General features: G+C 49.0%; 1 protein-coding gene across 3 annotated transcripts in view; it reads left to right on the forward strand.

Moving 5' to 3' along the window:
- TM9SF4 (transmembrane 9 superfamily member 4) overlaps positions 1-22,866 on the forward strand; it is a 50,423-nt gene that overhangs the window by 22,940 nt on the left and 4,617 nt on the right. For all 3 annotated transcript variants that reach the window (XR_012061686.1, XM_006202665.3, XM_072944001.1), the window contains exons 3-17: positions 18-117; positions 4,771-4,939; positions 5,039-5,168; positions 6,320-6,443; positions 7,780-7,898; positions 8,000-8,111; positions 9,534-9,604; positions 13,772-13,904; positions 14,882-14,963; positions 15,060-15,135; positions 17,899-17,982; positions 19,611-19,786; positions 20,275-20,338; positions 21,469-21,588; positions 22,400-22,489. Coding sequence is in view for 2 of the 3 variants with exons in the window: in XM_006202665.3 (XP_006202727.1) it covers positions 18-117; positions 4,771-4,939; positions 5,039-5,168; positions 6,320-6,443; positions 7,780-7,898; positions 8,000-8,111; positions 9,534-9,604; positions 13,772-13,904; positions 14,882-14,963; positions 15,060-15,135; positions 17,899-17,982; positions 19,611-19,786; positions 20,275-20,338; positions 21,469-21,588; positions 22,400-22,489 (1,650 nt within the window). In the remaining variant the exon portion in view is untranslated. The remainder of the gene's footprint in view (positions 1-17; positions 118-4,770; positions 4,940-5,038; positions 5,169-6,319; positions 6,444-7,779; positions 7,899-7,999; positions 8,112-9,533; positions 9,605-13,771; positions 13,905-14,881; positions 14,964-15,059; positions 15,136-17,898; positions 17,983-19,610; positions 19,787-20,274; positions 20,339-21,468; positions 21,589-22,399; positions 22,490-22,866) is intronic.

The raw sequence follows: 22,866 nt of genomic DNA on the forward strand, positions 1-22,866 counted from the left end.
CTCTCTTCTCCCGCTAGGCTGTGAAGCTCACCAGCTCTCGAACCCAGCTACCTTACGAATACTACTCACTGCCCTTCTGCCAGCCCAGCAAAATAACCTACAAGGCAGAGAATCTGGGTACGTTCTCTCACACTGCTGTCACCCTGCCCCAAACGGAACCCAGATCTTTCCAGGATGAGAATAGCAGTTAACCCTTACATAGCACATACTGTGTGCTGGACACTGTTCTGCTCAATTTATATGCATATTAGTTTATTTAATCCTCGTAACAGCCCCAGGGAAGTGGTTGTGGTATTTGTTCCCATTTTACAGGTTAAATGACTTGCCTCTGATTTCATTGTTACTCAGTGGCTAAGCTGGGCTTGAAATCCATGTAATCAGGCTTCAGATTTGGAGCCCTTGGCTACTGCTCATACTGGCTCTCCTTGATTTTTAGATAATCTTCTCATCTCTCTCATGGTTTCTGTAACTTGCTCTGCTTTTAATTAAAAGAGTGAGTGATTACCTCCGGCCCTAATGGAAGCAGAGACATTACCGTAGTTCTTGCTAAGCTGTGTAAGACTTGCCTCAAATAATGTGTGAAGCACCCAGTGCCGTGTCTGGCATATGTGTTCCATAAATAGCAGTCATTTTATTCTCATTCAGATTTCTTCCTTTGGTAGAATTTCGGACTTAAAGAAAAAGACATTTGGAGGCCTCTGTTAAGGACATGATTGTTAGTACTGACTCTGTACCTGTCTCAGGGTTAAGTCTTGGAGATAAAAACATGGAAAGACACCCTCCCTGAGCTTAAGGAACTTAAGAGACTTTCCTTTTTTCTTATAGCTTAGGAAGGGGAAAGGAGAGAACTGGTTCTTGAATAGGCCTCTGAAAGAGCTGCCTTCTCCATCAGGGCCACCCGTAGCTTAGATGTTTCCAGAACCCCTAGCTGACAGGTGTACCTACTGCCAGGTATTGGGTGTCCCAGACCAGCTGGGGCAGGCCTGAGCCAGCTTAACCAAAAGCAGGCGGCACTGCCCGTCCCTGAGTCTTGCCTTTGCGGTTGAACAGAGGTTGGTCTCGGGGCCAGGCTGCTCTTGCTGCCTGCCACTTACCCTTCGTTTCTCTCCAAGCCACGTGATGCTCCAGCCACCTTGCCTCTGCCTGGAAGCCTGACCCACTCTGTCCTCCAGGCCCCTCACAGCAGCTCCTCCCTTCCCTGGTGAGCTGGTGTGGATTCGATAACAGCCCAGGTCTCAGCAGTTGGGCAAATCTCAATGTGAGACTGGGTGACCTTGACCTCCATGAAGCTGGGGAGTGTGCCTGCCTCATAGAAATGGGAACTTCCATGTGTACAGAAGTTAATCTGCCATACTCTATCTCATTCTGTCCTTGTGTAGGGCCCCCCTGTGGCCTAGCAGCTCTTTGAGCAGAAGGATCATATGTTACATTCCTCTCTCTCCCTCCTACAGCTGACCCAGAGTCTGACACACAGTTGTCATTTGGTGAAAGTTGGTGTCCTCCCTGAGTAGAGCAGAAACATCCTTGAATGAGCACCTTTTGGCTCGAAAACCCTGTGCTCCGTATTATCATCCTTGCCGTTAGTACTTGGAGGGCTCTTCCTATGAGCTGGGCATTGTTCTAAGCACTTCTGTGCTTAGACTTAGTTATTCTCGCAACAGCCCTGTAAGGGAGCTACTCTTAGTATCCCCTTGTCATAGATAAGGGAAGTGGGGCACAGGAGGTGAAGTCACTTGCCCCAGGTCACTCACCTAGTCAGTGGCAGAACCCAGACCCTCTGGCTTCAGAGTCCATCCCCTTAAGCACCACAGTCTGCACACTGTCTGACCTGATTCTTACTGTAACTACAAAGCCGTGTAGGATTGCCTTCCTGCCATTGTAGACAGCATAGCAGCTTCAAAGGTTGGAAAAGCTTGCTTGTGGTCACATGGTAATGTGTGGAGAAATTGAAATATTAACCCAGGTTTTTTAACTGTAAAAACAGAATTCTTTCTGTTGTCCAGGGCTCCTCTCTCCAGAAAGGTTCTTTGGGCTGTCTCAGGGCTGTGCTCCTGTTAATCATGTTGGTGGAGATTGGCATCGCAGTGTGTGTGTGTGTGGGAGTGCCTGGGGCAGATGTACTGGAGTCCAGCATCGGACTCCTTTTAGCTTGTTGCACATTTAGTCTGGCAGGCCATCTGCTCCCAGCTTTAAAAAATTAAAAGGAATACTTCTGTATTAGAAATAACCTGGTCCAGACCAGTATGTCCTCTTTCTTGGTTTAAATTTAATTTCTAAATATCAAGAAATGATACCCACCTTACTTGGTCTGCAGCCCTTTCCTCTCTTTGTATGTTCTTCCTTTCCTCAAGTGAGGTCCTTACTGATCTTATTAAAAGAAGTGGATAGTAGAGTGTGATGTGGAGGAAAGAGCCCAGGGGGTTAACACTACCAGTCCCCTCATACGGTTGTAGGAGAGTCCCTGGCCAGGTCTGGTTCTCAGCATTGTCATCTCTAAAATGGCAGAGGGTGACCCAGGTCATTTCAGCAGTGGACCATGCAGATGTCTTATTGGTGTTCTTGCTCTCCCACTGGCTAGTCCTTTCCTGGGTTTTGCAGACTCATCTGCATTGCTAACCTTCTAAAACAAGGTAGAGGGGTAGGGACCTTCATCCAGGCTCCTCTTCACCCACCCTCCTCCTGAGTGGCCTCATCCACACTTGCCAGGGTGTTGACTTTGCAGCTGAGTGGTTCTCCCTGCACTTGCCATCTGTATACCAACAACTCAGTCTTCCGTCTACAGTCCTCACCTTTCCCCTGAACCTAAAATTTGGATATCTCACTGCCTGCTTGACATAGTTACTTGACATATCCAAACTGAAAAAATGCCTTCAGTTTAAGTTGGCTATTTTTCCCGTTTTCCCAACTAGAATCTGATTGTAGAAACCTCAGAGTCTTTCTGATAAGCACCACCACTCATCCTTCATATCAGTCAACACCAGGCCCCCTAGGTTTCACCTCCTCAGTAGCTCCCAGATCTGTGTACCTGTTTCCGCCCTCACTGCACCCTGCAGTCTGGCCACCATCACCACTCACTTTGCATAGCTGACTGCCTTCGCCCCAGCCAGTCCCTTGCATCTTCGACATTTTCTTCACAAAACAGCCAGGGTGGTCTGTAAGCAGAGTCGGATAATATCTCCTGCCACCCATTAGAAGCCATTTATTGGTTTTTGCTGTTCTCTGGATAAAGATCAAACCTCCAGTGTGGCCCACAGGCCCCCTGAGGTCCAGCTCCAGCCTGTCTCTCCAGCACACCTCAAGTCGCTCTCCCCCTTGCTGTCTGCAGTGCAGCCACACAGGCCTCTCAAATTTACCCAGTCCCCCCACCAAGGGGCCATTGCACATACTGTTCCTTCTGTCTGCAATAGTCTTCCCTATCTCTTTACCTAGATAATTCTCTCCTCCTCTAGAGCTCACTTCAAGCATTATTTCCTCAGAGAAACTGCTAGACCTACTCTTCCACATCTAGAGTAAGTTCCTCTTATAATATTCCTTATTATTTAATTGGTCTATCTTCCCACTGGACCATAAGCTCCGTGAATATGTCTATTCAGCATTATATCTTCAGAGCCTAGTGCATAACCAATACCTTGTAGATGTTTGGGAAGGGATGAATGAATGAACAAATGAATGAGTAGACCAAAGGTGCCACATCAGGCGGATCCACACTGGTAGGCAGGTGTTAGACCAGGTGTGTGTGCAGGCATCAGGGCCACCTGTGGCCTGTGGGTTGGTCTCCTTCAGCTTGCCCCAGTTTCACATCATCCCAGAAGAATTGTTAGAATGGCTCAGAATGAAAGTATCGTTGGGTATAGTTGGCAATCTCTAACTGCTCAGTACCTGCTTGCATGACGTCTAGCAGCAGGTTACTCTGAGGCAGTAGGCGTGCAAAGGGTGTGCCAGTTCCTTAAGTAGAAAGACGTTTTGGTTAAAAATCTTGGGTGCTGGGTTTTATGCTCCCTCCCTGCCTGAACCAGGATCTGAAGACACAGAGATAAATGGGAAACATTGTCTGTCCTTAAAGAGCTCATAATCAGGTAGGGGAGGCAGAGACTTAATCTATCAACACCTCGTGCAAAAGTCACATCACTGACAAATGAAAAGGTGCAGAGGTGGTGCTGGTGATAAAAATAGTGTTTGTTGCCAGCCCATTTGGTGCTTCTCACTGCTATCCTATGACGTGGATGCTGTCATTATCCCCATTTCACAGATAAGGAAATTGAGGCTTATTAAGGTTAAATGACTTACCAAGACTGCTAAGCTACTGAGTGGCAGAGCCAGGGTTCAGTAGCAGGCAGCCGTCTCTCTTCACTACCGCACGATGCTGCCTCTGCACCAAGGGCAATTGAAGAGGGAGTGACAAGCTCGGGCCTAAGGAGGTCAGGAAGGGCTTCCCGGAGAATGAAACAGAAGCCGAGCTTGAAGGGTGAGGAAGAGTTTCCCATGTGGGGCAGGGAATGGCACTCCAGGCAGAGGAAATGGCGTGAAGCCCAGAGGCATGTTTGGTGTACTCTGCAGAGTCCAGTGGTGCTAGAGCACAAAGCAGGACCAGAGGGCAAAGGGCAGGCATCAGACAAGGGCAGGCTTGGTGTGAACAGGGGTTAGTGTGTTGAGTGCCAGGCTGTGGGATTGCTGAAGGCCCTGCAGGTTGGCCCTGTGTCTCCATGGCTCTGCTGACCTCAGCAGCCTCAGGGCTGAGGCTCTGAGCTCCATCTGTCTCTCTTATGGCAGGAGAGGTGCTGAGAGGGGACCGGATTGTCAACACCCCTTTCCAGGTTCTTATGAACAGCGAAAAGAAGTGTGAGGTTCTGTGCAGCCAGTCCAACAAGCCAGTGACCCTGACTGTGGAGCAGAGCCGCCTCGTGGCCGAGCGGATCACGGAGGACTACTACGTCCACCTGTAAGTTGTCCTCTGCTCCCTGCCAGCCTCGAGTTCACGTAGGGGAGGGCACGGAGGGAGAGGTGGTCCGAGGGACTGAGTGGGGCCTTGGGTTTCCAGCATCGCGGACAACCTGCCTGTGGCCACCCGGCTGGAGCTCTATTCCAACCGTGAGGGCGATGACAAGAAGAAGGAGAAAGATGTGCAGTTTGAACATGGCTACCGGCTCGGCTTCACGGATGTCAACAAGGTAGAGTGTCTTGGCGTGCTCAGAGGGCTGGGGGAGCCACACCCCAGAGTCACAAGCACTTGGGGCCACCGAGAAGGGGGAAAGATGTAGCACTAGGCTTTTTAACAGGAAAGACAGGGATGGCCAAGGCAAGTTCCTCCTGGTGCCCCCAGGCATCATCTGTCAGAAGTCAGCGTGCTGTGGGCAGGACTCAAGCAGATGCTACATGGGAGGTGGAAGGCGCAGTCCCTAAAAATTCAGATTCTATGTTTATAAGATTAATCCCTTCTTCCTCCTCAAAAACCTGAAATTTCGTAAGTATGTAAGAGAGAGAGCTAAGTAGTGGTCGCAAGCATGCAGATTCCCTGGGTTTTAAATCCTGCCTCCACCATGTCCCCGTTGGTGAGTGACCTTGGGCCTACCTCTTTCATCTCTCTAAGCCTTTGGTTCCTTATCTGTAAAATATATGTAATAGCCATACCTGCCCTTCGGGGTTGTCATGCAGAGTAAATCAGATAACCTGTGTAAGCCCTTTACAGCACAGCCTCTGAGAAATATGCTAATAATGCCAGTGATTGTAACAGTGATTTGCTCTGTCATTTTCTAAACTGAACCCATATTACTAAGGGAGTAAAGGACAAAAACATTCCTTTTAAGGCACAACTCCTGTCCTCCAAGGGCTTCTGTCATAACTGGGAAGAAAACTGATAGTGTAGGACCTTAAGTCCCAATACTGACCACACCAGTGCCTGGCCGGTCAGTGCCAGTTCAGGTTGTCATGGAGGAGGTGGGCCTTGAAAAACAGGTGGGCTTGAGCAGAGTGGGGTCAGGATGGCATTCTGGTTGGAGTGAATGCCATGAATGGAGTTGGGGGGGAGGGCGGCCCAGGGAGACCAGTCTAATGTGTCTGAGAAGATGACAGGCGGGTTTATTAGGGTCACATGCCAGTAGGCCTTGAATACCAGCCTGAGGGGTCTAGGCTTTTATCCAGTAAGCCCCACAGAGCCCTGGAGGGTTCCTAACCAGGGGAGTGCTATGAGAGCAGTGTTTTTGGAAGGTTGGCACTGCTGGACCTGCTAGATGAGGGGTCTCATACCTGGGAGCTCTTGGAGTGATTTTCTGGTGGTTAATTGGCTCTGAGCTATTTCGTTCTGTCTGTTGCTCTGTTTTAGATCTACCTGCACAATCATCTCTCATTCATCCTTTACTACCACCGGGAGGACCTGGAAGAGGACCGGGAGCACACATACCGCGTCGTCCGCTTCGAGGTGATTCCCCAGAGCATCAGGCTGGAGGGTGAGTGGGGAGGTGTGACCAGAGGGGCAGGGCTGGATGGGCCTGGGCTTCCGCACCCATGGTCTTCGCACCCTTGATTCCTGAAATGGCTGACAGGCCCCAGTGTGACATATGGGCCCAGCCACAGTAGGGTCACTGCGTTCCTAAGAGAGGTGGGGGGGTTGGCGAGGGGAGACCTGTCATCTTTGGTTCCTGGCCTGGCACAGCCCCTTACCAGTTTACCACCTATCCACTACACCCAGAGGTGTGTACTGATTATGATGAGGAACCAGAGGCTCAGAGAGGTTGGTTACTTGGCTGAGACCAAACAGCAACTTGGTGCTTTTCCAGGCCTCTCATAAGAACCAGCCAGCTCAAGAACAAAGGGCAGGGGTACAGACAGAGCTGTTGGGCAACAGGTTTCAGTGTTTCCACTCCTGTGTGAGTGATTGGCATAGACTGAAATTGACCCACAGTCAACAGTCGTGCAGGAGTTTGAGAGCCGGGCCAGCCCTGTGGGCCTGACCGGACCTGGTCTGGCCTCACCTCGCCTGGCAGCCCTTGCTCACCACAGGGCACCCATCCATTCAGCAGGCCTGGCCTTTTGTCCACAGTGGTGGTGGGCTTCTGGGGTTTTTTTAAGCCATGGAAACTAGTTTTCAAACAAAATCACACGCAGAAGTCTCGCATAAAATGTAAACCCTGCACTTTGGGAGCATCATGCTGCTTCTCCTCCCGTGGGTGTTCTGGGCACAGCGTGGCATTTACTGTGCGAGTCTCGTGACAGCAGCTGCTTCCTCGCTGGCTCTCTGAGGTTAGAGATTTTGTCTCCTTTTCTCACCATTTTCTCCCCAGCATAGTACCTGGCACAGAGTAGGTGTTTGATACATGTTTGTTGATTGCATAAGTGGACAGATAATAGGATGAACAAATGAGTAAGTGAAGGAAGAGAGCATCTGAGTGACTGAATTACCAAAGTGCTGGGACTTTGGGGACTGAGTGAGTGAGTAAACTCATGATAGAATGAGTCAATGTTGTTTTGTGTGTTGAAGGAGACTGGATGAGGAAGTGTTTGAACTGAGTGAGGGAAGATTGATTGCCTACATAGAGGACTCAGTCCCCTTCCCTCCACATACCTCCCTGCAGCCCCAAGGCCCTTTGGAAAGTCAGGGCTCTGGGGAGCATCATTTTAAAGCTATTTTAAGCTGTTTTAAAGCTATATTGTTTAAAGCTATTGTTGCCAGCTGTTTGCCCAGCCTCCACTCAGCAGTGTGCCACCTCTGAGGGCACCCCCAGAACCGTCCTGGGGTAGTGGCCTGGACCTCCCAGGAACAGACTGAGTCTCTGTCTCTCACAGACCTCAAAGCAGATGAGAAGAGTTCATGCACCCTGCCTGAGGGTACCAACTCCTCCCCCCAAGAAATTGACCCCACCAAGGAGAATCAGCTGTACTTCACCTACTCTGTTCACTGGGAGGTGAGAAGGGGCTGGAGCCCACACAGGGGAGGAGGTTCTGATCTGGGCAGGAGTTGTCCAGCAGGAGGCCTGACTTTTGAGTGCTTCCTCCCCACCGCCAGGAGAGTGACATCAAATGGGCCTCTCGCTGGGACACTTACCTGACCATGAGTGATGTGCAGATCCACTGGTTTTCTATCATTAACTCCGTCGTGGTGGTCTTCTTCCTGTCAGGTGAGAGATCTGTGGTGGGAGGATGGAGAGGACAAGGGGGTGAAGGATGAGAGGCTGAGGTGTCCCATCAGTCATGGACAATGTCTTGGGTGTTCTTGGAGTCAAGTGTGGGTCAGAAACAGAGATCAGGGCTTTGTGTGAGGCATCAGGTGGACAGAGATAGATAGGAGTTGGTCTCTCCTCTGGAGATCTCTGGGGGGAAGACGGATGCATCTCTTCACGCACAGCATCATTGATTCATTCAACAGGACATGGTCATCGCTCATTCTGTTCCGGCGCTGTGCCACTGCTGGGGGCGTGGTGGGGAGCAAGCGCAGCCCAGTCTGTATTTCTGGTGATGGGAGAGGGACAAAAAACATAGATATAGTGCTGAGTGCTATGAGGCAGATACACAGGGTGACCAGATACACGGCTGTTAAGGAAAGGGTGATGGCTGCTTTAGAGAAGACTTAATCTGAACGAGGAGAAGCCACCATTCAGAGACCCGGAGAAAGAATTTTCCAGCAAGGGTCACGGCCCTGCAGTGGGACAAGCTTGGTGAGAAGCCAGATGGCAAGAGGGCAGTGAGCAGAGGGGAGGGTGGTAGACAGAGGTAGAATGAAACTGATCATTTCAGAATCATACGAGAAGTGAAGATCACGCTAGCTAGCTACTGTTGGTTAAACATTCACCCATGAGCCAGCTGCTGTGCTTCACAAGCATCCCAGTCCTTGCAGTCCCGTGAGCTAAGCCCGAAGGTGTTAAGTTAGCTCAAGGTGCTGTAACCCATTGTCAACCACTATGCTGTGCTGCCCAGAGAGGTAGACAGGGTCTGTGGAAGTATAAATGGGGGGCCTCTGAACTGTTGGGGAGGTGCTGAGAGACAAAGATGGCCAAATGGGGGGCCTCTGAACTGTTGGGGAGGTGCTGAGAGACAAAGATGCCCAGAGTGAGTCTTGAAGAGTGAGTAGGAATTAGAGCCAAGCAGGGGATTCAGTGAAGGGAATAGCCTGGATTACAGGCATGCAGGTGAAAGAGAGATGAGGCTGTGAACTGATAACTGAGAGCAATAAGTAACCAATGAGAGGTGAGCCTGGGAGGAGGTAAGGGTAGGAAAGTTGGTAGGAACAGGCCATGGAGGAGCTGGGATGCTGTTTTCTTTGGAATAAAAAGCAATGTCCTGTGACTGCCCCTACCCATCCCAGCAGCTCATTCCTTCCCCCTGCGTGAGGGATGACCCTCTGTTTGCCCCTCCCCTGGTGGCTGAGCAGAGCTGTGCCCAGGAAAGGCCCTGAGGCAGCTGCACAGTCGATTGCCACCAGAGGAAACCATGCGTGCCAGCCAACATACAGTCAAACACCAAGCCCAGGAGGGCAAGCAGCATGGAACACTCAGTTGGCAGCACTGACTACTCTTCTTTCTCCCCATCCCTGTTTGTTCCAGGCATCCTGAGCATGATTATCATTCGGACCCTCCGGAAGGACATCGCCAACTATAACAAGGAGGATGACATTGTACGAGGTCTTGGCTGGGGAGGGATGGACTTGGAGAGGGAGGGCAGTTGGGTAGGGCTCTGGGCCTATGAGACCAGGATGAGGGAGTGGGTGTGGATGAGGGGTGGATATGTGTGTTATCATTCATAGAGGAAACCTTGAAAATATTGAAAAGGAAAACAACCTGTTTAATGACCCAAAGTGATGGGGATAGGTTTTCTAGTTTCTAAGGGTAAAACAATGAAAGAAATCACAGAAGGAAAATTCGATTAATTTGACGTTAATCTTGCATGTCAGAATACATAAACAAAGCAAGAAAAGTGAAATGGCAAAACAATAATTGCAACAAACTTAAAAAAATGATAATTGAAAGAACTGGTATAAAATCTTTTTAAAAAAAAAAAGCACTAAAATCTCTCATGTGATAATGAACAAAAAATTTACAGACATGGTTAGTAAACATTGTGAAAAGCAGTTTTGGGATATCTCCCAGAAATGCAGTTTCAAACAATAATGAGAAGACAGTTTTGGACCTTCAAATTAGCACAGATTTATATTTTATATATACTATATATATATAGATATAGTATACATAAAAATCTCATACTAATTGTCAGGAAGGTTAACGTGAGAGAAGCACCTTTACATGCCACCCATGCACTTGTGTAAATTGGTAGTTTTCTGAAAAGTAGTTAATTGGTAGAACATATCATAAACTATCAAGTAGTTAACTTATTTTGACCCACTAATTATTCTAGAGTTTTCTTGAAGCATCAAAATTACAAAAATTTGATCTAGAAATATTTATTGTAGTCTTGTTTATAATTTAAATAAGCTAAGTATGGCCTGATTTTCAATAGTAAGAGATTGGTTATATTAGGGTACAGCTGTGCAATGAAAAATTGTATGGACATTAAAATAGTAATTGTAAAGCATATTTATTGAAATGAGGGAATGCTCCTGATCAGACATCAACTGAAAATGACAAAGTACACAGTAAATACAGTATGATCCCAATTTTATTGCTTAAAAATTATATATATGTATGCACATATACATACATAAAGGACAGTGGAAATATATCAAAACAGTATTATTAAGTGTATAAATCACTTTTCTGTATCTTTCTGAGTGTTTCTTTTAAATCTTTGATTATTTGTGAGATTTATATCTTTTGTTCAGTCTTTCTGGATTTAAAAAAATTGTCTACAATACACATTTACTACTTTTTGTTCATTTGAATATCATACCATCTACCAAAAAAATTTTTTAACTTTTTTTTAATCACGCAACTGAGAGCACATACAGTCGTATCTCAGAGATACTGCGGGTTCTGTTCCAGACCACCGCAATAAAGTGGTTATCACAGTAAAGCAAGGCAAACAAATTTTGTGATTCCCTAGTACGTATAAAAGTTGTGTTTGTGCTATACTGCAGTCTGTTGAGTTGTAATAGCAGTATGTCTAAAAAAAAACAATATACATACCTTAATTTAAAAATACTTTAGTGCTAAAGAAATGCTGTCATCTGAGCCTTCAGCGAGTCGTCGTCTTTTTGCTGGTAGAGGGTCTTGCCTCAGTGTTGGTGGCTGCTGACTGATCAAGATGGTGGTTGCTGAAGGCTGGGGTGGCTGTGGCAACTTCTTAAAATAAGATAGCAATGAAATTTGCCCTATCAGTTGACTCTTCCTTTCACGAACCATTTCTCTGTAGCTTATAATGCTATTTGATAGAATTTTACCCACAGTAGAACTTCTTCAGAATTGGAGTCAGTTCTCTCAAACTCTGCCACTGCTTTACAGCTAAGTTTATGTCATATTCTAAATCCTTTCTTGTTATTTCAACAATCTTCACAGCATCTTCAGCGGGAGTAGATTTCATCTCAAGAAACTACTTTCTTTGCTCATCCTTAAGAAGCAGCTCCTTATCCGTTGAAGTTTTATCATGAGATCACAGCAATTCAGTCACACCTAATTTCAGTCTCCACTTCTCATTCTGGTTTTTTTGCTGTTTCCACCGTATCTACAATTACTTCTTCCACTGAAGTCTTGAACCTCACAATTCCATCCTGGAGGATTGGAATTAACATCTTCCAAACCCCTATTGTTGATATTTTGACCTCTTCCTTTGAATTGTGAATGTTCTTAATGGCATCTAGAATGATGAATCCATTCCAGAAGCTTTTCAACTTACTTTGCCCAGGTCCGTGGGAGGAGTCACTTCATGGCAGCTATAGCCTTATGAAATGTAATTCTTAAAAAGACCGCAAAGTCACAATGACTCCTTGATCCATGGGCTGCAGAATGGTGTTGTGTTAGCAAGCACGAAAATAACCTGAATCTCACTGTACGTCTCCGTTAGAGCTCTTGGGTGACCAGGTGCATTGTCAGTGAGCAGCAATATTTAGAAAGGAATCTTTTTTCTGAGCAGTAGATCTCAACAGTGGGCTTAAAATATTCAGTAAACCATGTTGTAAACAGATGTGCTGTCATCAGGCTTTGTTATTCCATTTCTAGAGAACACGCAGAGTAGATTTAGCATAATTCTTTTGGGCCCCTGCATTTGGGGGAAGACAAATGAGCATCGGCTTCACCTTAAAGTCACCAGCTGCATTAGCCTCTAACAAGAACATTAGCCTGTCCTTTGAAGCCTTGAAGCCAGGCATTGACTACTTCTCTCCAGCCTAAATGACATCTTCCAATCAAAGGCTGTTTTGTCTACATGGAAATATCTGTTGCTTAGTGTGGGCACCTTCATTAAGTATCTTGGCTAGATCTTCTGGATAACTTCCTGCAGCTTCTGCATCTGCACTTGCTGCTTCACCTTGCGCTCTTATGTTGTGGATATGGCTTCTCTCCTTCAACCTCATGAACCAACCTCTGCTAGCTTCAAACTTTTCTTCCACATCTTCCCCACTTCTCAGCCTTCATAGAATTGAGGAGAGTTGAGACCTTGCTCTGGATGAGGTTTTGTCATTTAGGGAATGTCATGGCTCCAGACCACTAACACTTTCTCCATATCAGCATTAAGGCGGTTTCGCTTTCTTATCATTCGTGTTCACTGGAGTAGCACTTTTAATTTCCTTCAAGAACTTTTCCTTTGCATTCACAACTTAGCTAACTGGTGCAAGAGGCCTAGCTTTCAGCTTATGTTGGCTTTTTTTGGGGGGGGGGCGGGGGGCGGGGGCAGGGGGAGGTAATTAGGTTTAATTATTTTTTTAATAGAGGTGCTAGGGATTGAACCCAAGACCTTGTGCATGCTAAGCGTGCACTCTACCACTTGAGCTATACCCTACCCCCTCTGTGTTGGCTTACGATGTGCCTTCCTTACTAAGCTTAATCATTTCTAGCTTTTGATTTAAAAGAGAGATGTGTGACTCTTCCTTTACTTGAACACTTAGAGGCCATTGTATGGTTATTCATTGGCCTGATTTCAATATTGTGTCTGAGGGACTAGGGAGGCCAGGGGAGAGGGAGAGAGATGGGGGACCAGATGGCTGGTGGAGCAGTCAGAACACAGATTTATTATGTTTGCCGTCTTCTTTGGGCAAAATTCATCATTCTCCAAATAAATTGCAATAGTAACATCAAAGATCACTGATAACAGATCACTATAACAAATCTGATAATAATGAAAAAATCTGAAACATTGCAGATTACTAACATGTGACACAGAGACAAACGAAGTGAGGAAATGCTATCGGAAAAATGGTGCCAATAGACTTGTTTGATGCAGGGTTGCCACAAACCTTCAGTTGTTAAGAAAAAAATACAGTGTCTGCAAAGTGCTGAAAAGTAAAGCACAATAAAACAAGGTGTGCCTGTTTGCTTTTATAATCAGTAAAAAAGATAAGTTGCTTCTAAATCTCACCACTCAAAACCATCACAGTTAACATTTTAGTATGTTGGTTTATATTATTTTTCCACGCATTATGTTTATGGAATTGGGGAAGGAGATTTTCCTTTTATGTGGTTGTAAACCCCATATGTGTACCCTCCTTTTCCCGTGTAACAGTTCTCTGGGAAACACTTTCTCTTGTCATGTACACTGCTACATCAGAGTGGAGCTGGTTGACATCTGAGGAACCCTCAGCCCTAGTCAGAGCACGTGGGTGCTTGGGGGTAGTCCCCACAGGAGCTGCCTCCAAGGAGCCCAAGAAGCAGCCTCAGTCTCTGGCCCTTTGCTGCAGGAGGACACCATGGAGGAGTCTGGGTGGAAGCTGGTTCACGGCGACGTCTTCAGGCCCCCGCAGTACCCGATGATCCTCAGCTCCCTGCTGGGCTCGGGCATTCAGCTCTTCTGTATGATCCTCATCGTCATCTGTGAGTGGACCTGCAGGGCCAGTGTGGGAGCCTGTGGTCACCAGAGCGGCGCCGGCCTGAGTCTGAGAGAAGGGTGGGCTTCCCTTCCTGGGGAAGGGGGCATGTCAGCATCTCTGAGCCAGACAGAGCCATCCCACCCAGCAGGAGGGCTGGTCCTCTCAGCCACAGGCCCTGGTGATCTGATCCTCCTCAGATCTTTCCAGCACCATTAATCTCCCCTATGTCCACACCACCAGTGAAGCCGCTCATCAGCGCCGTGAGGTGGGCCTCCTTTTGCAGTCGGACATTGTGACTTACCCATTGCAGCACCAGGATCAGGGCTGGAATCAGGTCTTTTTTCTCAGAAAACAACCCCCCAAAAATGAATATATTGTAGTTATAAGCAGTTCTGAAGTCTGCCTAAATTTTTTTTTTTACCGTTTTAACCTTTTTTCCCTGACATATAACACTGTATTAGTCTAAGGTGTCCAGCGTAACAATTTGATATTATATGCATATATTGCAAAATGATTGCCACAGCAAGTTTAGTTAATATCTGTCACCTCACATAGTTAGATTTTTTTTCTTGTGATGAGAACTTTCAAAATCTAATCTCTTTGCAACTAATCTGCCTAAATTTGTACCTCAGCCTCACACCTCCAAACTTTGTGACCTTCGACCAATCACTTAACCCCTGTGAGCCTGTTTCCTCATGTGAGGAATGGGGAAACGGCCCGCCACCTTCCCGGGTTGATCAGGAAGACGCAGTGAGCTGGCATTCATAATGCTCTCAGCTCAGTGCCCGGCTGGTCGCAAGCGCTCTGCGGGCTGACCATTGCATTTAAGATGCAGTCAGCCACTGCTGCACCCCTCTGAACCCCAGCGAAGGCCCAGTCTTCTCCCGTGGAGAGGAAGGCCAAGGGAGAGGGAGCCACACCTGGCCTCACCTGTCTCGGGGGCTGGAGACCCTGACTTTCTCTCTCCTCCTCCCTCCTCAGTCGTGGCCATGCTCGGGATGCTGTCGCCCTCCAGCCGGGGAGCTCTCATGACCACAGCTTGCTTCCTCTTCATGTTCATGGGGTAGGTGTGTCTGAGTGGGCTCCAGGGCTGGCACAAGCCACCTGTGCTCCAGCTAACAGGTCCCCTTGGTGTGGATCCCTGCCATTTCCCCCACAGGGTGTTTGGTGGATTTTCCGCCGGCCGTCTGTACCGCACCCTAAAAGGCCATCGGTGGAAGAAAGGAGCTTTCTGTGTAAGTGTTCTAAACCTCCCCACCGTGTTGGTGGGGAGCTTCCTCCCGGGCGCCTCACAAGCAGTGCAGGCAGGCCCTGGTGGGAGTTTAGGGCCAGAGGCTGAGCAGCAGCATGATGGGGCGGGAGGAGCACACCCGGGGCGGGGAATGCTGGGCTCTTACCTACAGGCGCAGCGGGACCTCTGAAGACCTTAGGTGCTGCATTCATGAAAAGAGAGAATTGAACTTAGGTCATTTTTAGCTTAAATTGTTCAATAGCTCAAGCGAAAGAAGAAATAGGGGATTCAGAATAACGGGATTTAGGCACCAAGCCTCAGGTGTCAAAGTTTAAAATCAAAACCTGATCAGCAGGGTTGCTGGGAGAACACCCTGCCCAGCAGAGCGTAGAGAGAATTACCTGCCAAGGCAGAAGAGGCCAGGCCTGCCATCACTGTCAGCCTCATTTCCAGACTTTGGTGCCTCTGCTTCCCTGCAGTGAGGTCAACTCCTGCCTTCTCTGCCCTCCTGATGCTGAGGGAAGTTCTTGGCAGCAGAAAAGACCATAGAACCTGGAGGGCGCCTGGGAGTTGACCCTGCCTCCCGGGGAGCTCTGAGCCCCTTCTCCCAAAGCACTTGCAGCCCCAAGAGGACCAGGGAAGCCATCAGGGCCAAACTTGGAGAAGCCACTAGACCCAGCCTTCTGAAGCTGCTCTCATAGCTGTCGAAAGCCCAGGGGAGCTCAGGCTGTCTCAGCTCTGGCTGATACCCTGGCACTTAGCAGAAGAGCTGCAACAGTGATTGTTTTGGAAGGACTGAAAAAAAGTTCTGGATTCTTGATGTGTCAAGCGTTTTTCTCAGGCCACTGTGTGCCAAGAGCCAGGGATCTTCAGAGGTGTAAAACCCAGCTGTCTCCTCTCCTGGTGAGACTTCCCGTGTAAGGTCTCCCACCAGATACCCTCCAGGGTCTCCCTCTTTGGGTCCCACAGCAAACCCCATCTCTCTGCCCCAGACCTACTCTTTGGCCCCCAAGGCAGACATCTTCTACTCCCCAGCACCCCGCCTCCTCTCATACATTAAGTGTGGAGGTTTTCTCCTGCCAAATAGTCCATGAATCCCCACCCTCTCCGTCTCCAGGCCTCTGTCCAGGGTTAGGCATCTTCACTTCTTGGCTGGACCCTTGACTGTCCTGGGCCTCCCAGGTTTCCCTGCCAGGTTCTGTCCCCTCCCTGATGTGGTGCTCTGCCTCCTTCCACAGGCGGGTAGCTGCTGCAGCCTGTCCTCTTCTCCTCCAGCTTCTGCTCGGACACACCACTCCCTCCCTCTCCTCACCTCATCCTTTAACTCTTAGTTCCGGGGTCCCTCCTCTTCTCTCCCTCCCCCTATTCAGACTTCGGTGTCCTCTCCAGAGGAGCCTGAGCAGAGCCTGGGCCTGCAATGGGTGCCACATGTGTTCTCTACTTACAAGTCTGTGCTCCATGCTTCAACTTTTTTCCTGTTCTTACCCTAGTATCAGCACAGTGACCAGTCTCTAAATTTCAGCTAGGAGGGCAGACAAGGAATTCCCTGCTACATGGCAGAGTAAAACAGGAATGCACAGGAAAAGGGGAAATGACATTTAAGCTGGGCCTTAAAAAGGAGGGCTTCAGTTGGATGGAAGCAGTCAGCAGGGAGGCCTCAGGTTCTAGAATCTCCTAGATCCCAATCCTGGCTCAGTTCTTAACTTGGTTGGTAACCTTGACCTGCGCTTGGAGCCTTGGTTTCCCCATCTCTCCAATGGGGGATGGTTGCACCTACGTCTCAGGTTGTTATAAAGATGGAAAGAGACATACATGGAAGGCCTCTGGTTCAGTGTTGGCTCTCAGAGGTGGATACCCTGAGATGTTGATGACTCTACATAGAGGCCGAGGGTCCGGGAAATGGAGGAGCAGTGGCCAGGTATTGGAAGTGAGAGGCTATGGGCCAAAGGGAAAACTGGCCACAAGGCTGAGCACCAGATTGCAGGGAGCCTCCTGAATGCTCAGGTAGCCGCAGCGGTGAAGGAGCCTCAACTGTAGGTCTGGGGCTTTGGTCCCCTGTGCCTGAGCCCCAGCCCAAGAGATCTTGACTGGATAGAATATACCACTAGGGGTCAGAAGCCTGGGCTTTGGAGTCAGACTGCCTGGGTTTGAACCTCTGTTTCACCCTTAACTGACTGTGTGAAGTTGGGGTGGGGGATATTTAATGTTACTGGGCCTCAGTATCCTCTTCTTTGAAAGGGACAATGGTAGTCCTTCCACCTAGGCCCGTAGTGAGGATTAGGTGAGATGATGCATGTGGAGGCCAGCGCCTGCCGCCCTGGACTCAGTTAAAGCTTCGCCACTACTCTAGGCAGATTGTGTTGAGGCCCAGAAATCCATGTTTTGTAAAATTTTATTCATTCACCCTTATTCAACAAATGCTTATTGAGCACTGCTGTGTTCCAAGTGCTGGGAGCTCATCAGTGAACAGGATGTGCTCCTCCCAAGAGCTTCTATCTGTGGGGGAGGCAGACACTGACCAGGTAACAACAGCTTGTAATTACAAACTGGGGTGAGGGCAAGGCAGGGGCAATTCAGGGATCTAGAAGGACAAAGAGCAGGAGGCTTGCTTAGTGTGGGGGTCAGGGAGTGCTTTCTAGAAGGAATGATCCTTGAGCTGAGTCCTGCAGGACAGGGAGGGCTTGAGAACCTCCAGTCTGGGAGCCCCGCTGAGGCAGGTGGGAACTCCCCGGGCGCAGCTCCGCAGCCTGGTCTCTCTTGCTTCCAGACGGCGACACTGTACCCTGGCGTGGTTTTTGGCATCTGCTTCATATTGAATTGCTTCATCTGGGGAAAGCACTCATCAGGAGCGGTAAGTGCCCTCCCCGGCCAGGGAGAGCTAGCTGTGCTCCAGCCCTTTCCCGCACATCACATCCTGCCATCACCTTCCCTTTTCTGAGTCCCCCGAGGTCTGTTCCCAGCACTGGGAGCTGAGGGCTGGCCGGGGATTCCCCAGCCACACATCTCCATCTGCCCTGGCCTCCCCGTGGGCTCTTTCAGACAGCTGACCAAAGCTCACTTCTCTAAAGGGAGGTTTCCACAGTGTGGGGGCCAACTGGGGAATTTCCCTTTGTCTTAACCAAGGGAAAGCTGCCTGGCAGGACTTTATTAGGTCAATATCTCAAAACCAGGCTCTCCCCTCAGTGTCCCTGCCCCAAGCTCCTGGCACCAGCCCCTGTAGGAGGTCTGTCCTCAGAGCGGGGATCCCTCCAGCCCCAGTCATTGCCAGCAGCTGCCCAGCACTCGTTACAGAGGGTGACAGACTCTTTTGGGGGTGGGGAGATGGGATCTTGATGGATCAGCAGGGCTGCGGTAGAGGCGGGGCAGGCAGGCCTTGCTATCCCAGCCTCAGCGGCAGAGCTGCCTCCCCTCCACTGGCAGGTGCCCATTGAAGGTCCCTGGGTGAGGCTTCCAGTCTGGGCTGCTGGAAGACTGGGTTCTTCCCGGCTGTCCAGGGAGCTGCCCTCAGGAGAGACAAGGTCATGCTCTTCTTACTTCTTCCTTTTTATGTGTCTCCTTTCTCCTGTCTTTCTCTCAACATTTTTCTCCCAGTTACCAGCTGCTCACTGTAAACACTCATTGTAGAAATTTTGGAAAGGAAAGTACAGAAAAGTTAATGTAGATAGATCTTTACTATGTTTTTGCAGTCTTTTTACCTCTTTCTAGATATATTTAGAGTAGAATAATGTGATTTTAAAATTATGAAAAAATAGCGAACATTTATGTAGTGCTTATTTTGGAATAAGTACTGTTCTAAACACTTTACAAATTTTAATTCATTTCTTCCATTCTGCATGAGTTTTGTAAAAATTTAAGACTGTATAGAGGGGGATAAAGAAGAAAATGAAAAATCAATTCTAACCCCTCATTTCCCGTCTGAGGAAGTACTGTTGACTTTCTGGTGAAGACCTCTTTAAGCATGGATACATGTAAATATTGGGGTATTTTTATTAAAATGGAGTCTCCTATATATACAGGTTTATATCTTGCTGTTTTCACTCAGTAGTATATTGTGGTGTTTTCATTGAACAAAATTAGAAACACCCCACTTGTGCAGTTCTGTTTTTTCCCTTTTTCTTTACTTAACATACTGCATGTAATTTCCCTTCATTCTGACCTTCGTCTCTTTCATGCTCTCAGTCCCTCCTTCCTTGCTCTTTGCCCACGTCCTCCCTGGGACAGGCTCCTCTGGGATGCTATGGTTCCTTCTTTACCTCATGGCTCAGCTGGTCCTCCATCTGCCCTCTGCTTTCCCCAGGGCTGGGGTTAGCCCCGGAAGGTTTTCTGGCCAGGAGCTCTGTCAGGGGTGAGTCTGTAGGACCTTCCCCTCCACTGTGCTCTTGCTGTGCCCTTCCCTGGGACCCACAAGGCCCCCCTCCCCTGCACAGCCCCCAGCCTGGGCTTCGGGGCCTGTGGAGCCTCATGGTGCGGTGCCTGCAGGTGCCCTTCCCCACCATGGTGGCCCTGCTGTGCATGTGGTTCGGGATCTCCCTGCCGCTCGTCTACCTGGGCTACTACTTCGGCTTCCGCAAGCAGCCATATGACAACCCTGTGCGCACCAACCAGATTCCCCGGCAGATCCCTGAACAGCGGTGGTACATGAACCGATTTGTGGGGTGAGTCTCTGGCAGAGGCCAGGCCAAGGACTTGTAGAGTAGGCAAGGCCAGTACTTCCCTGAGCCACCTCCTTAGGAGGACATGGACCAGGTAGCCTCCATGGGTGCTGTGACTGGTGCTCCTGCAGCTCTAGCTGGTTCCAGTAGATTTTATGAAAGCTTAGTTTCACTCCACGATAAAGAGGATCAAGGGGTAGCCAGACTTGGTGGTGGCCAGGGAAGGGGCGGGGTGGAAAGGTGCAGTGAGACAGGTTAAGACTACCTTGGACTTCGGGCAAATCCCCCATCTCTCTACCTCAGTTTTCCCATCTATAAAATGGGGAGAATGATGCCTACCTCTCAAGAGGCTGTAATGATAGAAAAGCATGCTGAAAGAATTAGATCCACCACATCGTGTAAGCACTTTCATTCGTGCTGGCTCGGGAGGGGGCCTGAAGCTTCCAGTGGTCCAGGTCTCCCGGCAGCGTTAACCCTCCTGTTCTCTGCAGCATTCTCATGGCTGGGATCCTACCCTTCGGCGCCATGTTCATTGAACTTTTCTTCATCTTCAGTGTGAGTATTGCTACCTGTTCCCCATCCACACATTCACCCACACTAGCCAGGTCCCTACGCCTCCTCTTAGGTGCTCTGCCTCTTACTGCCTGTGAAACTTCAGATAGGCCTTTTAACCTCTCAGAGCCCTATTCTCACCCTGAAACGGGGTAACAGTCCTGCCTCTTGGGACAGCTTGGAAAGTTCAGTGAGACATACTGTGTGTGTGGGAAGGTCTCAGTGAATAGAAGCTGCTTTAGCAATACTGCAGTTAGTCACCACCATTATTGATAGTATTGGTGCCTCTCCTTTGATTTCTGGGTCCCTACACGTCTTTACCCAACTTACTCAAAACTAGGAAAGTGTGGGGAATGATATCTGATTCTGAGGCTGGAATGCAAAGGTGTCTATCAAAGTCATAGTGCTTGGCATTCAGGAAATACTTGTTAACTTGTAGCTGTTGTTGTAATGATGGTGACTCCTCTCCTGGGTGTGCCAAGATGACAGTTAGCAGAGGGTTCAGAGCCATCCAAGTCTGGCTGCCCAGCTCGGTGCCCAGCACGGAGAGAGGGCCTTGCACTAAGTCAGTGCTGGACAAGCATCTGGCCCCTCCCTGCTGAGACGCTCTCACCCTCCCAGCCCTGCCTAGGAAAAGGGTTAGAGGGGTTGGCTGCCTGCCTAGGGAGGCCTCCTCTGTTCTGTTTGTGTCACCCTGGGCCATTTTGCTGATGCCTCTGATCCTGACCTCCTTCTTTGTAAAATGCCGTGCTTTCATAGGCTCACATATGAGGTGTATATGAAGTGTGGCGCTGTGCCTGGCGCATGGTGAGCTGCCCCAGGTAGTGGTAGCTGTTGTGTAATGTTGATTGGGATGGGATCCGTTAATTTCCATCACAGGATCAGCCAGGCCCCAGCCCCTCCCTTGGAACAGCCTGCCTCCCCTCTCTGCTCCAGGGAGGAGAGGCCAGTCAGAGCCACAAGCTAGACCCACAGGCCCCGGTGATGTCATGATAGTGCTGCCCTGGTGACAGGTAGTATGCCAGTCGTGACTGAGGGATGGAATTCCTGAGGACAGGCAGAGTATGCCAGGGAAGGGAGGGGCAGCTGCCTGGAGGCAGGCTCGCTGAAGGCCAGCTGTGGTGTGTCCGCAGGCAATCTGGGAGAATCAGTTCTATTACCTCTTCGGCTTCCTGTTCCTCGTCTTCATCATCCTGGTAGTGTCCTGTTCGCAAATCAGCATCGTCATGGTATACTTCCAGCTGTGTGCAGAGGTGAGGGGAATGGGGCCAGGAGTTGGGGGTGAGGGGAGCTGGGGCCAGCTCTGAATGGGTCAGTGAGGTGTCTGTTTCCCATGAGATCCCCTTTCAGGCCGTGAGGTCTTGAGCAAGCACATCACTTCACCTCCCCGAGCCTCCATTTGTTCAGCTGTAGGCTGGAGTTAATGATCCCTACCTCACAGCACAGTTGTGCGGGGAAGTCTCCGCAACTTGATGACAGTAGATTTATCAGTGCTGAGTCCACTCCAGGAGTGGTTTCTTCAACAACTGATGCAGATTGGGTGACTTGCCTTCCACTCTGGGGACTAGCTCTTGGCAGAGCGGGCAAAACTAGGGCTCCGGGACAAAGAGCCCAGGCTGCAGCCCTGGTTCCTCCATTAGTAGCTCTGGATCTTGGGTAGTTGCTTAACCTGCCTGTGCCTTCCTCTCCTGCTCCTGTGACAGGGTAGCAGTAGGACCTGACTTTGAGGGCTGCTGCAAGGACTAAATGAGCAGTTAAAATGGAACCTGGTGTGTGGTGAGCGTTAGCGCAAGAAATGTGTCGTTAGTACTGTTCTTTTGTTGTTGATTTTTTTAATTGAGGTTATAATTCATAAACAGTACTGTTTGCCCATTTTAGCCTACAGTTGTGTGTTTACAAATGCATACGGTTATGTAACCACCATCACAGTCAAGGTAGGAAACCTTCCCATCACCCCAGTATTACAGTTCTTACCCAGGGTCTTTAGCCCCTCAGGCAGCTGTGAAACTTGGGGAAGAAGTTCTGCCTAGAAACAGCAATGACAGTGCTCTGTTTCCTCCTCAGGATTATCGATGGTGGTGGAGGAATTTCCTGGTCTCCGGGGGATCTGCATTCTACGTCCTGGTCTATGCCATCTTTTATTTTGTTAACAAGGTACCACCCTGCATGAGGGAGCCCCCTAGCCCTTCCAGAGCAGGATGGTAGAGAGGAGGATGCTGGGAAAAAATCCAAGTGTCTAAATCTTCCCATCAAGGCAGGGGGCGGGAGGGGGGGGCGGTCAGAGCCATTCTAGAACTGCTCCTGCTCTAGAATGCGCATCTTTTTAGGAAAGGATATGTTTGGGTAACAAAAGCCTTCAGGATAAGTGACAGTGAGAAAGTTGAATGCAAAACCTGTGAGATGCAGCCAGAGCAGAACTTAAAGGAAGTATATCACCTTACAGTGCTTTTAGGAGGAAGTAAGAGAGGTTAATAATACAGTATTCACCTTAAGAAACTAGTGGGGAGAAAAAAAAGAACAATAACATAAAA

The sequence above is a fragment of the Vicugna pacos genome, chromosome 19 (genome assembly GCF_048564905.1).
Source record: "Vicugna pacos chromosome 19, VicPac4, whole genome shotgun sequence".
Lineage (NCBI taxonomy): Eukaryota > Metazoa > Chordata > Mammalia > Artiodactyla > Camelidae > Vicugna > Vicugna pacos.